The sequence below is a fragment of the Chrysochloris asiatica genome, unplaced genomic scaffold (genome assembly GCF_000296735.1).
Source record: "Chrysochloris asiatica unplaced genomic scaffold, ChrAsi1.0 scaffold00061, whole genome shotgun sequence".
Taxonomy (NCBI): domain Eukaryota; kingdom Metazoa; phylum Chordata; class Mammalia; order Afrosoricida; family Chrysochloridae; genus Chrysochloris; species Chrysochloris asiatica.
Window position 1 is genome coordinate 11,922,824 of NW_006408579.1, and position 20,231 is coordinate 11,943,054.

Below are 20,231 nucleotides of genomic sequence, written 5' to 3' on the forward strand. Positions count from 1 at the left end.
CCCAGGATCGGACATTGTTTCGTTCTGCTGTGCATGGGGTTGCTATGAGTCGGTTCCAACTCGATGGCACCTGACAACAACAACAACAACAATATGGAAAAGGAGTCCTGGTGTGGTGGTGTAGGATAAGCACTTGACTACTAACCATGAGGTTGGCGATTCAAACCTACCAGTAGTTCCCTGAAAACTCTATACAGGGTCACTGTGAGTTGGAACCAAGTTCACAGCGCTTAACAACAACAACAGTAGGTGGAAAAGGCCTAGGCATCAGGATTGGAGGACGTCTCATTAACAATCTGCAATGTGCAGATATGCATATGACACAACCTTGCTTGCTGAAGCAGAGGACTTGAGGCTCTTACTGATGAGGATCAAAGACTACAACCTTCAGTATGGATTACACCTCATCACAAAGAAAATGAAACTCCTCACAACTCACCTAATAGATAAGATCACAGTAAATGGAGAAAAGACTGAAGTTGTCAAGGATCTAATTTTACTTGGATCCACAATCAGCACTCATGGAAACAGTAGTCAAGCAATCAACAAAGTATTGCATTGGACAAATCTGCTGAAAAGCACCTCTTTAAAATGTTAAAGAATATGTCACTTTAAGGAGTAAAATATCCTTACTTTTAGTATTGTCTGACCCAAGCCATGATATTTTCAAACTCCTTACATGCATGTGAAAGCTGGACAATGAATAAGGAAGACCAGAGAAGAATTGATGCAATTGAATTATGGTGTTGGTGAAGAATATTGAAAGGGCCATAGATTTCCAGAAGAACAAAGAAACAAATTTGTCTTGGAAGAAATGCAGCCAGAATTTTCATTAGAATCAAGGATAGCAAGACTCTCCTGTACTTTGAACATGTTATCAGGAAGGATGAGTCTCTGGAAAAAGACATCACGTTTGGTAAAGCAGAGGGTCAATGAAAAAGATGAAGACCCTCAATGAGATGAATTGACACAATGGTTGCAACAATGGGCTTAAACATCACAACAATTGTGAGGATGTTGCATGACTGGGCAGTGTTTTGTTCTGCTGTTGCTATGAGTCGGAACAAAACACTTAACCCACATGTTGTTAAAGCGTGCTGTTGAGTCGGAACTGACTCAACAGCACCCTTTAACAACATGTGGGAGATCTGGGTTTGATTTCAAAACAATGCAACTCTTGTGGAGCCATCATTTGAACCCACTAGCTGTCCCACAAGAGAAAAGATGTGGCAGTCTGCTTCTATAAAGATTACAGCCTTGGAAACCCTACAGGGCAGTTCTACTCTGTTCCATGAGGTCACTATGAGTGGAAATTTACTCAGCGGCAATGGGGTTGTGAGACTGAGTAGGTTTCAAGGAAGCTTTCAAACTAAGATGGGCTAAGTGATAAACTTCCGAAAATCAGCCAGTGAAAACCCTATGGATCATAACAATTCTACCCATAACAGATCTGGGCATGACATAGGACCAGGCAGCATTGTACATGGGATCATCATGAGTTGTTGGCCAAATCCACAACACCCAACAACAGTCTATAAATTAAACTACCTAAACTCTTGATGTTTTAATAAACTCAGAACACATGTAAATGCATGAGGTTCGGATCAGCCTTGCTAATTCTGTGTGTGGTAGAGAAGGATCCATGATCCTTCCCAATCCCCTTTGTTGTTATGTGTCATCGAGTTGATTCCAACTCATAACAACCCTGTATAGGGTTTCCAAGGAGCAGCTGGTGAGTTTGAACCATCGACCTTGACTTTGTGGCCCAGCGCATTATCCTACAGCATACCAGGACTCCACACCTATCCCCTACACTCAGCTTTTTTCCTCACTACTTGATGATTTGAACAAGGCTGTCCAAGGCAGGCATACTGGCATAGACCGTTTATACACAGATTCTTTGAGATGTTGTTGCAGGATGCTTCCAAGCTTTAAAATCAGGAGCCAGATCAGTTCTCATTCTGGATGTAAGTTTTATGAAAAATGTGCTCTCGGCTTATTTCCTGGGTACATGGGGAGCTCTCTACTGCGTGGAGAGGCAGTTTTGGCACAGTACACACATCTGGCAGTCATCCAAGCTCTTTTACAACCAGCTGTGCCTCTCTGGGCATATCGCTTAACCACGAGCAGCTTTAGTTGCCTCCTGAGTTTGAACTAGATCCGTGATGATCAAACCTAGGTGTGACTGGGGGTGTTGATTTTTAAATGGAAATTCATAAGCCCCAGGTCCAGAGATTTTGACTCAGTAGGTTTAGGGAAGGGCTCAGGAATCTTTATCTTTAATGATCAGCCTACTATGAACAACAATTGGAATAATACTGAGCTAATTGATTTAGATGATCCTTTCCAGCACTAATGTCCTAACAGTCCTCTGTGAATTTGCCCTTTTGTGAATGACCAATCTTGGGCAGCCTGGCACTCTTTCAATGCCTGACCACCCTATGGTAATGATGGTACCAACCACAGAGAGGGCATGTCAGCATCTGTGCCTGGTAGCTTGGAAAAGGCCATAGAGTTGATTGGATTGCTGTTGCTTTGCTGGGAAAAACACTAATATCCTTGTCTCTGATGCCCAGGTGACAGGCGGAGTCTGGAATTTCAGCCGTGTTTGCTGTGATGTTTTTGTCACCCTTGATGTCATGATGTGTACCGCCAGCATCCTGAACCTCTGTGCCATCAGCATCGACAGGTAGGGCTGGGATTCCCCTTCAGGCTCAGGAGAGAAGAGGTCCACATGGGATGGGCAGAAGAAAACTAGCCCAGGGAAGCTGCTTTCCTGTTTCTGAGCCACAGGCTGCATTTGAGGGCACTGGATTCATGGGGCCAGATGAAATCTGCCACCATCTTCCTTGTGGGACCTTCCTTCCTTCCTTTCTTTTAAACTATGGTTTATGGGTAAGCATAGACCCCTGTGACTGGAGAGAAATAAGTAGCCTATAATCTTTCCTAGTCTACTTCTTCTCTTCCCTTGCTCCCAAAAGTAGATTCTGATTGTGCTGAACACCCTGCTTTGAGGCTTATATGATTTTTAATTGGGAGGGAAAAGGAGGGAAGACATGAACAGGAAGTGAGCAAACTTGGGTTGGGGAGGATCTTTTTCTCTTGTTGGGATTTTCTTTTTTGGAAGAGGGGTAGGAAAAAGAGAGAGAAGAGCAAGGGAGGGATTCCAATGAGGGAGAAGGGAAATTAGTGAATGAGGGAGAAAGGCAATTTCGAAGAATATGACTGTGATCTATGTATTTTCTTTATAGAGTTAATGAAAGGAAGCAAGAAATGAACTTATTTTTAAATTTCTTTTTTGGTTACTGGAGTGTATTTCTCTGACTTTGATCCCATTCTATCCACTTAAAGCCGACCCACTAAACCCATTGCCACCAAGTGAATTCTGACTTATAGTGACCCTCGAGGACAGAGCAGAACTGCTCCTTAAGGTTTCTGAGACTGGAAATCTTTATAGGAGCAGACAGCTTCATTATTTTTCCTGTGGAGCAGGTGGTGGATTTCAATTGCAGACCTTGAGGTAAATAATCCAATGCCTAACCCATAGTGGCATCAGACTCCATCCACCTAAGAGTACCTGAATTCACTGTCCTCGTTCTAGTCTCTTTAATTTGTTAGTAGCCTCCATCCTTTCCTTCTCTAAGCCCTCTTCCATCTCCCTTCCCTCCCATCTGTTCTCTCTATATACTGTTTCTCCCAGTGATACCATCATCCCACTCCAGTCCAACATCAAAGCAAACCCACTGCTGGAGAGATGGTTCCAATTCATAGCAACCATTTTGAACAAAGTGGAATTGTCCCATAGGGCTTCTAAGACTGCAAATCTCTATAGAAGTAGCCACTTTTCTCCCTCAGAGAAGCTGGTTAGCAGCCAAGATCTTAATCATTTTACAACTAGGGCTTCTATAGCTCTAACAGGTGACCTTAAATAACATCATCCATTTATTGAGAACTTACCACATTCCAGGCATTGTGCTAATGCTTTGATGCACATCAATCCATTTCATCTTTGAAAGAAGTCTTGTTGTCTTTATTTTAAAATAGTATTACTTACAATAATAACTAGAGTTCTGATGTGGTGCTCTAGGATAAGCACTGAACTGTTAACCGCAAGGTCAACAGTTCAAACCCACCAGCTGCTCTTCAGAAACCCTATGCTATGCAATTCACTATGAATTGGAACCAACTTGAGGCACTTAACAACAAATAGATAATAATAACTATTAGTATCTTTATTTCTAGCTTCTTAGAAAAATTAAAGAATTTGCACAATGTCACACAGCTAGTATGGGACAATGCCAGGATTTGAACCCATGTCTGTCTAACTCCAAGTTAAAATTCTAAAGTGTTATGTTAAGACTCCCCAGATCTCTAGTCACATTCTTAACTTCTCTCCTGAGTTCTCCATCACATTATTACCTTAAGATCCCGTTGGTCCCTATAACTCAAAGTGTCCAAAATCAAACATTTCAAGGTTTTCCTCTTGACTTGATGATCTCTCTTTGACACTGCTATTCTCCTGGAATCCTGGGTTTTGTCTCCTCTCTCCTCCTTTTCATTTCCCATGTCTAAGTACTCTGTGATTACAGATGCAATGCCACTTTTTCCATTTTTTCAAAACTGTTCCTACATTTTTATACTTACTGCCCCTGTTTAACTTAGGCTTACATGATCTCTCACCTGGACTTCTGCCAAAACCCCTTAATTGGTCCTTCGCACCACTCTCATAGTTCCAATGTCCATTGCTCCACTCAAAACCCTTCGGTGTCTCCTTGGCATGATCAAATAAATGTTAAAATTACCTCCACAACCTGGTAACTTTCACAACATGATCTCAATCTCATCTCCTTTTAGATTGCCTTATCACCTTTTTGTGTCCAAAGTTCTACTACGACTGCTCCTTTTCCAAGGGGCCCTTCCAGATTCCTCCAACTTGATTCTATTTCCTCAGAACTCAAATACTTTCTCTATAACTCTGCCCTGGCCTCTCCAATCTGCCTTTCACTAGAGATCCTAACGCAGGCATTCCTCACTTCTCCATGTCTGCCATTCACAAGGCCCAATATTGTGTCCTGTGTTGACATCCCTAAACTACCTTTCATATGCTAAAATGGGAATTTTGAACAATAATCAAAGAATTGGAGTCCTGGTAGAGCAATTGTTAAGTGTGCAGCTGCTAACCTAAAGTATGGCAGTTCAAACCTACATAGCAGCTTCATGGAATGAAGACCTGGTGATCTGCTCCTATAAAAAATTACAGCATCGGTAACTCTATGGGGACATTCTGCTCTGCCAAATGATGCCACTATGAGTCAGACCAATTCAATGGCACTTACTAACAATAACAAGCCAAGAATGGACACCATCTTATTGTGCAAACCATCCAGCCAACTGAAAGGTTTTTTGACTTATATCCTTTGATTTGGCTGTCCAACTAAGAAAGGAAATTAAAGAATGTGTCCAAAATGTTGGAAATAATATCACTGAAGAGTATTTTTAAAAATAAAGGGATTCGATTGCATAACTCTGTAAATATACTAAATGCACTGTACATGTACTAACTACAGTTACATAATTTTATAAATAGATTAACATATACAATTCAATAGCAATTATATATTTTAAATGGGTGATTTGTGTGGTGTGTAAATCATATTTCAATAAAACTGCTTAAAATAGAAAGTATAAGGATTGCTTTGATACATTTTCAGCTCTTTGGGAATAGAACTCTTTTGATAACTTCTAAGTCTTTTGTATGATTTCTGGATATTTCGTACATTTTTTTTAAAAGAATATTATTTGCAAAAGTAGTGGATAGTGATGGTTTGTTTGATCATCACCTTCACCTCCCCGAACACAGATACTAGACCTAACTTCTTATCACCCATCAGTCTCCTTATGTGTCTATTACAGAGCATTGTTGTTAAGTGCCATGGAGTCAGCTCCGACTCATAGCGACCCAGTATAGGGTTTCCAAGGAGTAACTGGTGGATTTGAACCACTGACCTTTCTGCTCAAACTGACCTGTGGTTCAGCACATTATCCTGCAGCTCCACACCAGAACTCCAGTTACAGAACTTTAAACAAAGAATAGTAAACTGAATTCCGTGGTCACTGTCTGAGGTCAGCCAGTGTTCAGACATCTTCAGGAAAGACATGAGAGCCTTGGCAGGAAGGAGAGAAGAATTGCATTATAGAGAGCGTCTAGGAGAAGCACTGGGGCAGCTCCCTAGCCTCTTGATTGGGTGCTTGTACACTCCACCCACACATATTCACATACACATGGCTGTAATGGCTGAAGCTGTGCCCCATGTGTCCTACTCAATGGTGTGGGAAACAAAACTCAGCTAGTGCTTCATTTGTCAATACTGGTGTCAGCCTGGAGGGAGGCACCTTTTCCTAAATTCACAAGAACACCATTTTGCTGCCGCTTTCTCCATGTAAAATACAACTTACAAGAGAAAGCCTTGATTGAATTGGCTTCTGTCCCAATTAGGAAAACTCCTAGATGCATAGCACTGACCTACCTGAAACTTGAAGGGACACAGACATTCCTTGGATCCCAGTGGAGGTGGGTAAGCCAATTCTTACCAGACCTCAAAACAGAGCCCCCATCCCATTCTAGAAATGAAAATAATCCTTGGAAAAGCTGTCTCTATTACGCTTCACAGCAGTTTACAATACACAGCATTAAGTCCTGTTCATGTGATGCCAAATAGCTGGTCAATTCATTAAAAATGCAGTCATTCATGCAAACCTTTAGTATTCACACAATGCCAGTCACCAGTCTGACAAACTTGACCAAATGGATTCAGTACTTTTGGGTCATGAAGCCCTGGTTTGTAATAACTGGGTGGTAAAGACTGTAGGAAAGAAAGGAAAATGATAAAAAGGGCTTTTGAAGCAAGTAATACTATTGTCATTAGATTCTTAGGCATAGCTCTGGATGCTTGGATTAATGCCTTTTCTTTATTTGAAAAAAAAAAAAAAAAGCAGAGTGGGAAGTCCTAGTGAGCACAAGCTCCTTGCCTCCCCAGGGGACCAGCCCCTCCCTGTGCATCCTGGGTCAGCACTACCTCAGGGAGAGGGCTGAGAATGTCAGAGCAGGAGGACATGATCTCAGCGCTGAGAATCAGAGTCCTCCGCGAGGAGCCCGGGAATAATGCAACCAAATTCATTCACCAGGGAGTTCTTTAAGTGGCTCTCAAATGGCACCCATCACACAGGCAATCCTCCGTGTCTTTGCAGCGAGCACAATAGGTACCAGATGAGTCACAGGCACCTTGGATTTTTAGTTTGCATCTAAATAAGCACTTTATATTTGCAAAGAGCTTTCCAATCATTTGCAAAAAGCTTTCTCCTCCAACAACTCCACTAGGGGAGTCCACAGAACTAAAGATGTATTGAGCCCCCTGTCTGACCAAATAAAAGGTGGTGAAAAGTGGCCACACAGAGCTCAGGGGGCTCATTAAACCCAGGCGGGGAGTTCGACTCAGGAACTCCCACCCAGGCTAGCAGCTTTTCTCCTTCCCTGCCAGGTTCCTAAAGAGGTGCCCTCATTAGATCCTCTCCACTCCCATTTCCACATGTCACCATAATCCTGGGACAGGTAGAAGTTACATTCTGCTGGGGTGCTGAGTGGACCCCAGTCATGTCCGTGAGAGTCAGAGGGGCATCCGAGTTTCCCTCTTATTTGTCCAGCAATGTTACATGTCTGTCTGGGATTCAGACTCTCAGTACCGGGCTGGGACTAGAACCGTCACACCATTCTTCACCAGAACAATGAGCTTGGGATGGAACAAAGAGGGAATGGCCCCTGATCATGCCAACAACCCACCTCCATAGGTGTTATTTCCTTGGAATTTGAGTAAACAAGACACATTTCCTGTGTCTTCAATGCCATGACTACCTTAGGTCCAAATCCTAACTAGAAACAACAATAAAAATTGTTATGTTGTTAGGTGCCATGAGTTGGTAACTACTCATTGCGACCCTATGAACAACAGAACGAAACACTGCCCGGTCCTGGGCCAACCTCACAATTGTTGCCACGCTTAAGCCCACTGATGCTGCCACTTGGCCAATCCATTTCATTGGGGATCTTCCTTTTTTTCTCTGACCCTCCACCTTAACAAACATGATATCCTTCTCCAGTGACTGGTCCCTCCTGACAATATGTCCGAAGTAGGACAGACAAAGTTTGGCCATCCTGGCCTCCAAGGAGCACTCTAGCTGCACTTTTTCCAACACAGATCTGTTGGTTCTTTTGCCAGCCCATGGCACTTTCAGTATTCTTCTCCCACACCATAAATCAAAGACATCAATTCTTCTACGGTCTTCCTTATTTACTGTCCAGCTCTCGCATGCATATGAGGTTATTGAAAATAACCTTAGGTCAGGCGCACCTTAGTCCTCAAGCTCTTCAACACTTTAAAAAGGTCTTCTGCAGCAGATTTGCCTGATGCAATACATCGTTTGAGTTCTTGACTGTTGCTTCCGCGAGTGTTGATAGTTGATCCAAGAAGAACGAAGTCCTTGACAACTTCAATCTTTTCTCTGTTGATAAGAACGTTGTTTATTGGTCCAGTGGTGAGCTACCATTTATTTGAGGTTGTGTGGCACTGTCTGACAAGCTGTAGGATAGGCACTGTATGTCAAGGTCAGCCGCTCAAACCCCCGAGTCTCTCCTTGGAAACCCCTATACAGACAGGGTTACTAGGAGTAGGAGCGGACTCACTGACACTTAACAACTTGGAAGCTCAGCTCATTGCTATGATGCTGAACAAATTTTAGCAGTGCTTCCAGATTAAATTGGACTAGGAAGAAAAGCCTGAAAACCAGCCAGTAAAAACACTAGGGATTCAAGGGTGCAGGACTGGGCAGCATTTCCTTCTGTTGTGCATGGTTTCACCATCAGGCGGGGATGGTCTCTATAACAACTATTTATTTAGTATATATGCCAAGTGAGTCCTGGTGTGGCACTGTAGGCTAATGCGCCAGACTGCAAAGCCATTTGAACTATAGGGACGGTTCAAGCTCACCAGCTGCTCCTTGGAAACCCTATACAGGATCTCTATGGGTCGGAATCGACTCGATGGCTCTTAACAACAACAACAATATGCCAAGCAAGGAGTCCTGGTGGCCTAGTGGGTTAGGCTGCTAATTGCAAAATTACTGGTTCAAACCCACCAGCCACTGCAAGAAAGAAAGATGAGGCTGTCTGCTCCTGTAAAGCTGTACTGTCTTGGAAACCTTATGGAGCCGTCCTACTCTGTCCTACAGGGTCACTCTGAGTCTGAATTGACTCGATGGCAGTGGGAGTGTACCAAACACTAAGTTTTCTATCTATTATTGCTAACTCACAACAACGCTGTGAGTTAGGCATATTGTCCCCATCTTACAATTAAAGATGCAGAGACTAGAATGTATAGGTGACTTGCCAAGATCACATACTGGTTGGTGTGAAGTAAGAATTGCTCAGCCATTTTCCAATACAACATATTGCCCTGTACAGAGATTCTGAAGTGAGGGTCACACTCTGGATCCCTTGCTCTGGAGCCAGACAGCCTACCTTCAATTCTGACTTTACAGTTTAATAGCAATGTGACTTTGGCCAAGCCAAGGAGCCTCTCTGTGCATCAGTTCTCTATTAAGTTGAGATTAATAGAAATTACCTCAATGGGCCTCAATTAATAGAAATTACCTCAATTACCTCAGTGAGGAGCAAATGAATTAATATTTGCCAAGCAATTTGAACAATGCCTGGCACACAGAAAGTGCTATATATTTGTTTGGTAAATAAATTTAATGCTCCCTGATAATCAGGAATGAGGGGTGGACATCCATAAACCAACTGATATGAGCAATCACAGATATCTCAGGCTAGCATAATAATAATAGCATTATTTTAATGTTTATTATGGACCTTAAGGTCAGTTTGAACCACAAGGTCGACAGTTCAAACTCATTTGCCACTCTTTGGAAACCCTCTACAGGGTCACTAGGAGTCTGGAAACAACTCAAAAGCATTTAACAACAACAGCGTGTGCTAAAATGGGAATGTAGTGGCTTTTTAGGATAAGCATTGGACTGTGAACTGCAAGGTGAGTGGTTCGAGCCCACCAGTCACTCTGCAGGAGAAGGATGAGGCTTTCTGTTCCCACAAGATTTACAGCCTCAGAAATAAGTTGGAACCAACTCCAAGGCACTTAACAATAACAATGGGTGCTAATCTATTCGGTAGGAATCACTATCTCTATTGTGTAGAGAAGGAACTGTGGTGGTGCAGTGATTAATGTGCTCAGTTGCTAACCAAAAGGTCAGTGGTTCAAATCAACTAGTCAATCAGAAGGAAAAAGATGTATCTGTACCCGTAAAGATTGCAGACTTGGAAACTCCATGGGGCAATTCAACTCTTTCCTGTAGACTCACTCTGAATCTCAACAGCAAAGGGTTTTTGAGTATTGTACAGATAAGGAAACCGAATCTCAGAGAAGTTAAATTACTGGCTCATGTTTAAGTGGTACAGTTGGGATTCAGACCCTACTCAGTCTGTTCCTATAGCCCACAAACTTCTTACAGTGTTCAGGTCCGTGAAATAATCCATGCCAGAAAGTTCTCAGGAGTAGGAGCTCAAACCCAAGGGAAAGAGGGCTAGCCTAGCCTGAGGGTGGCAGGGCAGTGCAGTGTGTCCACAGGCCAGGCTTGGGCCCCAGAACCGTTCAGTGAGTACAGAACAATGGATGCTCAGGGGGAGCCCTGGGTTTAACCTCCAGGATACATGGGCTCAGCCCTTGGCTTGCTGTCTTCTACAGTCCCTAAAAGAGGAAACCAGAGGTTGAGCAGTATACCATGGTGGGAATTCAGGATCCCTGAAGGTATGCAGGAACGCGAGGCACCCCAGCCCTGCCTCTCTGCCTCCCCACCTCCCTACAGACTTGAAGAGCCCCAAGGTGAGCCATGAACGTCTTACCCCAGATGAGCTGACAGAGTTCTTGCTGCATTTTGGTGCCCTCCAATGGCTAATTCTGGAACCGTCTTAAAATCTCAGTGATCTGTAGCAAGCTTCCTAGCAGCAAACCCTGGCATCAAATCAGGGGTTCTTATCTATTTTTAAAGTTGAATCATGTTTTAGAAAATAACAAGGAAAAAAAGTTTTTACCTAACAGTGGTAAGTGTAGTCTCTTCTATCACTTTTTACCCACATTAACAATAATCTTTGACAGAAAATGTCCCTAATGCAGACTTTCTCAAATTTGGCCAATCACAATTTAACACGTACTTGTTAAAAAATACACATTCCTGGGCTCCACTTCAGAAGTATTTAATCACAATGTCCAAGGACAAGGCCTGGGAATCCGTGTTTTAGCAGGACCCTCAAGGTAATTAATTATTGTTGTTGAGTGCCGTCGAGTTGATTCTGACCCATAGCCATCCTGTATAGGGTTTCCAAGGAGCAGCTGGTGAGTTTGAACTGCCGGCCTTGCAGTCCAAACTGCTTTGCAGTCTGGTGCATTAACCCACAGTGCCACAAAAGTCAGTTAATTGTGGACACTCAGTTCCAGACTTTATTGGTGCTCTCAAATTATAAAGCACCCTCCCAGTGCAGCTTTTCCCAAGGAAGATCTTGTCCCCAAAAGGTCTCAGAGACTTGTCAATGTGCTTTGGAGGGAGTAGGGTCCTCAGGAAAGACAGTGGTCTTGGAGATGGGAGATCTGGTTCTGCAACAACTCTTCGTGAGATCTTTAGTTCCTCACTTAAGCTCCTTATGTCTCTGAATACTCCTTCATAAAATGGAGACAATGACCTCTACACCTACCACCTCCCTGAGTTCATGGCAGCCTCCCAGGAGCTGCTGAACGTTAAAGCACATTTAAGGCAGTATGCAACTCTCAAAGCTGGGCTAGAGTTAGTTCAAATTTACTAATAAGAAGTGAGTGGCAAAATCATAGGATTTTTTTTTTTTTTAGCCAGTTATTAAACTTTTGATGCTAGCTTTAAAATGGGTCCTGTTGGAAGTATTCACACCATGAAAAGTGGCAAATGTTATATATTAGCGCTTGTTTTACTCAGAGAGGTAGTTTTTGGTCATTTACTAGCACGCTCCTAAATGCACAGAGAAACTAGATTCTTTTTCATCCAAGGACATTATACAAATAGAAGACCTTGGTCCAAGTGCAGTTCTGAATGGGACAGAGTGGGCCACAGCTTCCTTCCTCACCTCAGCTCTCTGGTTGGCCATGATAGCTATAGGACCCAATACTTAACCTCTTCTTCAAATTGCCGTAAGGATCACCATTGACAGGTAGGCTCTGGTAGACAGATTTGACTTCAAACCCCAGCTCACCCCAGTAGATTCTTAAGTCTTTAGGAGAGCAAAGCATTTGGAGGAACATTGGGTGCCCCTTTCCCTGATACTTCATAACTAAATATGAGATTCATGGGATGGAATGTAATATATATGCATCAGGAGGAAGACATTGGCTTAACTAGACCTCCCATGAGGCTGGTGGTGGGACCTTAATTTTATCTTATTCAATAAGGGTCTCTTATTCTTTCTCTAGAGTAAGACTCCACCTCTGTCACACATCATGATGACAAAACCAAGTTCTTCAGCATTTGGCTTCATCTCAGCATTCACAACTGACTATAAGCAGCTTTTTTGAAAATATAGATGTTAACACTCTGAAGTCAGATGCACAAGAGACAGTCTAGGTGTAGCTGGCACACAGGAGCTGGGCATAAACAGGAGGAAGGAGCATTTGTAGAGAACTTAACCCACCCTTCCGGCCAAGGTCGGTCCTTCCCTTTCTCAGCCCTATCCTAAGGCAACTTTCAGGAGGTTCCTGCTCTGAATCTGGCCTCTAGAATCCCTGGACACTGAGCAGACAAAAAATTGAATGTGTGTAGACCTGTACACCTTAGACCTCTTGAACCTAGCCAGAATTAAAATTGTCCTCTTATGAGGAAGGAAGCCTTCAAGATCTATGAAGAAATCAGCCAACAGCTTCTTACTGGTGTGTCTAAGGACCTGTGGGGAATATCAAGACTGTAAGATATCAGAGCTGTTAAGTATCTTAAATCATATGGAGATCACCTCTATCCAGCCAGGTGGCAAGTTCAATATAGAAGCAAGTCAATTGTATGTAGGAGAACAATGCAATTGATTGACAGAGATGCTTTATGAGTTCAGAGGTGTTGTTGTTGTTAACTGCTATCAAGTCAGTTCAGACTCATAGCAACCCTGCCTGCGTAGGGTTACCAAGGAGCAGCTAGTAGGTTTGAAACACCTAGCTTATGGTCTACAGTCCAGTACTTATCCTACAGCATCACATCAGGAGCCCAGAGTTGTTCAGAGGTAGAGGTCTCTGTAGCCTGAAAAGGAATAAAACCTTGCTGGAACCCTGATCTTGGGTTAAATGAGGGCAAGATTGAGGAAGAAGGGGTAATGGATGAAGCAAAAACACCTCTTCTGTCTATGGAATAGACCCATCACTAGGCCAATTTGGCTGAAGTTAAGAGAACCAATTGGGAGGTCAATTTAACCAACAAGTTGAGATCATGCTAAGACAACTAGGAAGCTTTGCATATGGAAAGTGAAAAATATCCACAGTGTGTTAGTTTTCTAATGCTGTATAACAAACAAATAGTCACAAATGTAGTGACTTAAAACAAGACTCCTTTATTAGCTGTCAGCATAAGTGGGTTCTCTGCTCAAGGACTCACAAGGCTGAAATCAAGCGTAGGTTAAATTTGGGGTCTTCTTCCAAACTCATTGAGGTGAGGCTCTTAGCAGTATTTAGTTTCTTGTTGTTGTTAGGTGCCATCGAGTCAGTACCGACCCATAGCGACCTTATGCACTGCCCGATCCAGGGCCCACCTCACTATTGTTGCCAAGCTTGATTGAGCCCATTGATGCTGCCACTTGGCCAATCCATCTCATTGGGGGTCTTCTTCTTTTTCTCTGACCCTCCACCTTAACAAACATGATATCCTTCTCCAACGATTGCTCCCTCCTGACAATATGTCCAAAGTATGAGAGACAAAGTTTGGCGATCAGGGCCTCTAAGGAACACTCTGACTGCACGTCTTCCAAAACAGATCTATTAGTTCTTTTGGCAGCCCATGGCACTTTCAATACTCTCCTCCAACACCATAACTCAAAGGCATCAATTCTTCTACGGTCTTCCTTATTCACTGTCCAGCTTTCGCATGCATATGAGGCTATTGAAAATACCATGGCTTGGGTCAGGCACCCTTAGTCCTCAAGCTGAAATCTTCACTCTTCAACACTTTAAAAAGGTCTTGTGCAGTAGATTTGCTTAATGCAATATGTTGTTTGACTGCTGCTTCCGTGAGTGTTAATAGTTGATCCAAGAAGAATGAAGTCCTTGACAACTTCAATCTTTTCTCCATTGATGAGAATGTTGTTTATTGTCCTAGTGGTGAGGATTTTTGTTTTCTTTACATTGACATGTAATCCGTATCGAAGGCTGTGCTCTATGACCTTCATCAGTAAATGTTTTAAGTCCTCTTCACTTTCAGCAAGCAAGGTTGTATCATCTGCCTAGCACAGGTTGTTAATGAGTCTTCCTCCAATCCTGATGCCACGTTTTTCTTCACAAAACCCAGCTTCTATTTAGTTTCTTATAGTTGTACTATTAAAGACCCTGCTTTCTTTCTAACAACTGGAAGCCATTCTCAGTTCAGAGGGACCTCTTGCCATTCCCTGACATAAGACCCTCTCTGTAACATGGCAGTTTATACCTTAAGAGTCAACAGGGGAATTTTTCATTCTTTGAATCTTTCTAATCTCAGGAAGGGCCCAGTCCCTTTTAGGGATCACCTGATTATGTTTGGCTCACATAGGATAATCCATATTTTTCAGCTGATTCGTGATATAATTATAATAGTGATATTCCATCATGTTCACTGGTTCTGGCCATACTCAAAAGGGGGAAATTATATAGACTGAGATTCTTAGTGGCCATCTTAGAATTCTACTTACCACAGAGAATTTTGAGCTGAGGGTGGTGGTAACAATATGACGAAATAAATTTTTAGAACCAACTGGCATAGTCATGGTGTGGCACTGTAAGATAAGCACTGGACTGCTAACTGCAAGGTCGATGGTTCAAACCCACCAGTGTTTCCTGGGAAACCCTATACAGGGTAGCTATGAGTTGCAACCAACTCAATGAAAAACAAGTGGAATATGGATTTGAGGATCAAAATGCTGGAGGCCAGAAGACATTCTAGGTGGTTGTGGCCATTACAGTGAACAGGTGGTTGGAAAAGGATGGATAGAAAAATGTGTAAAATGTCATAATGGTAAATTTGCAGGACCTGAGGCCCTTCTGCCTGGAATGCTCTTCCCATGTGTCATCTCATGACTGGCTCCCTCTTATCCCACTTATTTCCATGCCCATCCTGTCTATGTAGGTTTGCTGCTTCTTGGCCTCCTTTAACACATCACCCATCTTATTTTTTTCATGGTATATTTCATCTTATGATAATGTATTTCTTTTCTTTTTTTTATTGTCCGTATTTTACACCATAAGTTCAATGAGAGCAAAGACTATTTCTCTTTTGCATATCCCAGTAATTCTATAATCCAATGTTGTTGATGTTAAGTGCCATCAAGTCAATTCTGACTCAAAGTGACCCTTTATACGGTTTCCAAGGGCAACTGGTGAGGTGAAATACCATCCTTGGAATTTAAATTATCCTCATGGTCCAGTGCATTCTCCTGAAAGGCCACAACAGGACTCCGTAATGTAATATGGTGGTGATTATGTGCCGTGGAATCGGTTCCAACTTATAGCAACCGTGTCTAGGGTTTCCGAAGCTGTAAATCTTTACAGGAGCAGAAAGCTTCATCTTTCTCCCATGGAACTATTGGTATTTCGAACTACTGTAACCGTGAGCTTAGAAGTCCAACTTGTAACCACAACACTACCAGAGCTCTTTGTAATCTAATATAAAAATTTTATTTCGCTTGGATCTACAATCAAAACTCATGGAAGCAGCAATCAAGAAATCAAGTGATGTGTTGCCTTAGGCTGCACAAGACCTCTTTAAAGTCTTCAAGAGCAAAGAGAGCAGTTTGAGGACTAAGGTGCACCTGACCCAAGCCATGGTATTTTCAATTGCCTCATATGGATGAGAAAGTTGAGCAAAGAATAAGTAAGATTGTGGAAGAATTGATGTATTTAAATTATAGTGTTGAAGAAGAATACTAAAAGTACCATGGACTTCCAAAAGAACAAACAAATCTTTATTAGAAGAAGTACAACCAAAATGATCCTTAGAAGCCAAGATGGTGAGACTTCGTCTCTCATACTTCAAACATGTTATCAGGTGGATCCAGCTGTTGGAGAAAGACATCATACTTGGTAAAGCTGAGAGTCAGAGAAAAAGAGGAAGACCTTCAAGGAGATGGATTGGCACAATGGCAGCAACAACAGCTTTGAGCATAACAATTGTAAGGATGGCATATGACAGGGCATTGTGTCTTTCTGTTGTGCATAGTATCATGGTGAGTCGGAACCAATTCGATGGCTAAACATTCAGACCACCACTCATGTGTGAGTTTGTTGTACTATGGTGCCTTTCATGTTCATATGATGCTGGAAGCTATGCCACTGCTATTTTAAATAGCAGCAGTATCGACCACAGTGGACAGGTTTCAGTGAACTTCCAGACTAAGACATACTAGGAAGACATAGAGACGGAATACTTCTGAATGTCAGATATAGTGCCAGAAGATAAAAACATTATAAGTAGCACTATAATATTGTCAGATATAATGCCAAAAAATGAGCTCCTCAGATTGGAAGGCAATCAAAATACAGTTGGGGAAGAGCTGCCCCCTCAAAGTAGAATTGATCATGATGATGCAAATGGAGGAAAGCTTCCAGAACCTTCATTTGTTGATGGGCTACAACTCAAAATGAAGAGAAACAGCTGCAAACATCCATCAATAATTGGAATATGGAATGTGCCAAGTATGAATCTAGGAAAATTGGAAATTGTCAGAAATGAAATGCATAAAGATTGATATCCTAGGCATTGTTGTTGTTGCTAAGTGCTGTCAAGTCTGTTCCGACTCACGGCGACCCTGTACAGGGTTTCCAAGTCTGTAAATCTTTACAGGAGCAGAAAGCCTCATCTTTCTCCCACAGAGTGGCTGGTAGTTTCTAACTGCTGACCTTAAGGTTCACAGCCCAATTCGTTACCACTATGCTACCAGAGCTCCTTATCCTAGGCATTAGTGACCTGAAATTAGACAACATAAAAGGTGATTATACACAGGGACTTCACAGGAATGGAATACGCAGGAATCAAATTTACTACATCTGTGGGAAGAGACCATGGAGAAGCTCATATGTAAGTTCAAATTGAGCTGAAGAAAATTTAAACAAGTCCACAAGAGCCAAAATATGACCTTGAAAATATCCTACCTGAATTTTTCAAAAACATCTCAAGAACAGATTTGATGCATTAGACACTAACGACAGTAGACCAGAAGAGTTGTGGGATGACATAAAAAATATCATACAGAAAGAAAGCAAAAGGTCATTAATAAGACATGAAAGAAAGAAAAGACTAAAATCAATGTCAGAAGAGAGTCTGAAATTTATTCTCCAATGTAGAGATGATAAAGCAAATGGAAGAAATAAGGAAATCAAAGAGATGAATGGAAAATTTCAAAGGGAAGCTCAAGACAAAGTCAAGTATTATAATGAAATGTGCAAAGAACTGAAGTTAGAAAACCAACAAGGAAGAACACCCTCAGCATTCTCAAGCTAAAAGAACTGTAGAAAAGATTCAAACCTCAATAGCAATACTGAAGGATTCTATGGGCAAAAAATTTGAGCCATTGAATGATTCAGGAAACATCAAAGTAAGTTGGAAGGAATATGCAGAGTACCAAAAAGAAGTGATCAACATTGAACCATTTCAAGAAGTAGCATATGATCAAAAACCAATGATAACGAAGGAAGAAATCCAAGGTTCCTTGAACACATTAATGAAAAACAAGGCTCCAGGGATTGACAGAATACCAAATGAAATTTTTCAACAGACTGATGCCATACAGGAGGTGCTCACTAGTGTATGTCAAAAAAATTGGAAGAGAGTTACCTGGCCAACCAACTGCTTGTTTGTGCCCATTCCAAAGAAATGTGACCCTACAAAAGGTGAAATTATATGCAAGTAAAATTTTGCTGAAGTTAATTCAAAACATTTGCAGCAGTATATTGACAGGGAGCTTCCAGAAATTTAAGTCCAGAAGAAGATATGGAATGAGAGATATCATTGCTGATGTCAAATGGATCTTGACTGTAAGCAGAGAATACTAGAAAAATGTTTGCTTGCATTTTATTGACTATGCAAAGACATTCAACTGTGTAGATCATAACAAACTACGGATAACATTGCAAGGAATGGGTATACCAAAACATGTCATTGTGCTTGTGAGGAGCATGTAGATAAAACAAGGCAGACATTCAAACAGAAAAAGGGAATACTGCATGGTTTAAAATCAGGAAATATGTGTGTCACCATTGTATTCTTTCATCATACTTATTCAATCTCTGTTTTGAGCAAATAATTCCTGAAGCAGGATTATATGAAGAGCATGGCATCATGCTTAGATGAAATCTCCTTAACAACATGTGATATACAGATGGTACAACCTTACTTGCTAAAAGCTAAGATGACTTGATGAAGATCAAAGGCTACAGCCTTCAGTATGTATTATAACTCAATGTAAAGAAAACAAAAATCCTCACAACTGGACCAATAAACAATATAATGATAAATGGAGAAAAGATTGAAGTTGTCAAAGATTTCATTTTACTTGATTCCATACTCAGTGCTCATGGAAGCAGCAGTCAAGAAATCAAACATTGTATTTCATTGGTCAAATCTGCTGCAAAAGACCTCTTTAAAATGTTAAAGAGCAAAGATGTCAGTTTTAGGACTAAATTTTGCTTGACCCATGCCATGGTATTTTCAGTCACCTCAATGCACAAGGTCGGCAGTTCAAATCCACCAGTTGCTCCTTGGAAACCCTATTCAGGATCACTATAAGTCAGAATCTACTCAATGGCACACAACAACAACACATATGAAAACTGGACAATTAATAAGGAAGACCAGAAAATAATTTATGCAATTGAATTATGGTGTTGGCGAAGAATATTTAAGGTGACATGGATTGCCAGGTAATAAATAAATCTGTCTTGGAAGAAAGACCTTCAGAATGCTACTTAGAAGTAAGGATAGCAAGACTTCATCTCTTGTACTTTGGACCTGTTATCAGGAGGGACCAGTCCCTGGAAAAGGACATCATGCTTGGTAAAGTAGATGGTAGCAAAAGAGAGGAAGATCTCCAATGAGATGGATTGTTAACAGTAACTACAACAATGTGCAGAAACATAGAGACAATCATGAGTATTGTACAAGACCAGGTAGGGTTTCATTCTATTGTACAGAGTCATTATGAGTTGGAACCAACTTAAGGGCACCTAACAATGACAACAATATTCATAATGTTTTAATATGCATTACAAAGTAGCACCCATTTGTTATTATGAAACATTGTATGTACTTCAAATTTTTAATATAATAGTCTTTATGGGGACTTTATAAGTCCATGAGAGTGAAAATACGACCTTGAATATATCCCACCTGAATTTAGAGATCATCTGAAGAACAGATTTTATACATTAAACACCAAAGACCAAAGACCAGAAGAGTTGTGGGATGACATCAAGAACAGGAAGAAAACAAAAAGTCATTAAGAAGACAAGAAAGACGGAAAAGATCTAAATTAATGCCAGAAGAGACACTGAAACTTGTTCTCCAGCTTAGAGATGCAAATGGATGAAATGAGGAGGTACAAGAGCTGAACAGAAAACTTCTAAGATCAGCTCGAGAAGACAAAGTCATATATTAAAATTAAATGTGCAAAGATCTGGAGTCAGAAAACCAAAAAGGAAGAACACACTCAGCATTTCTCAACTGAAGAAAAAATTCAAGCCTCAACTTTTGTTATTGAGGATTCTCTGGGCAAATTATTGAATGATGCAGTAAGCATCAAAAGAAAATGGAAGACTCGAGAGGAGAGTGGAGCTACCGGCTAATGGGAAAAGAGGACATATGCACAGGAGTGCCCACACTTGCAAATGATACCCACGTGACCTGGACCGGATGACTGGATGATC

At 41.5% G+C, this 20,231-nt stretch overlaps 1 protein-coding gene across 1 annotated transcript in view; it reads left to right on the forward strand.

Moving 5' to 3' along the window:
- DRD3 (dopamine receptor D3) overlaps window positions 1-20,231 on the forward strand; it is a 79,476-nt gene that overhangs the window by 28,709 nt on the left and 30,536 nt on the right. Inside the window, exon 3 of the mRNA XM_006864169.1 lies at window positions 2,577-2,689. Coding sequence (XP_006864231.1) covers window positions 2,577-2,689 — 113 coding nt within the window. The remainder of the gene's footprint in view (window positions 1-2,576; window positions 2,690-20,231) is intronic.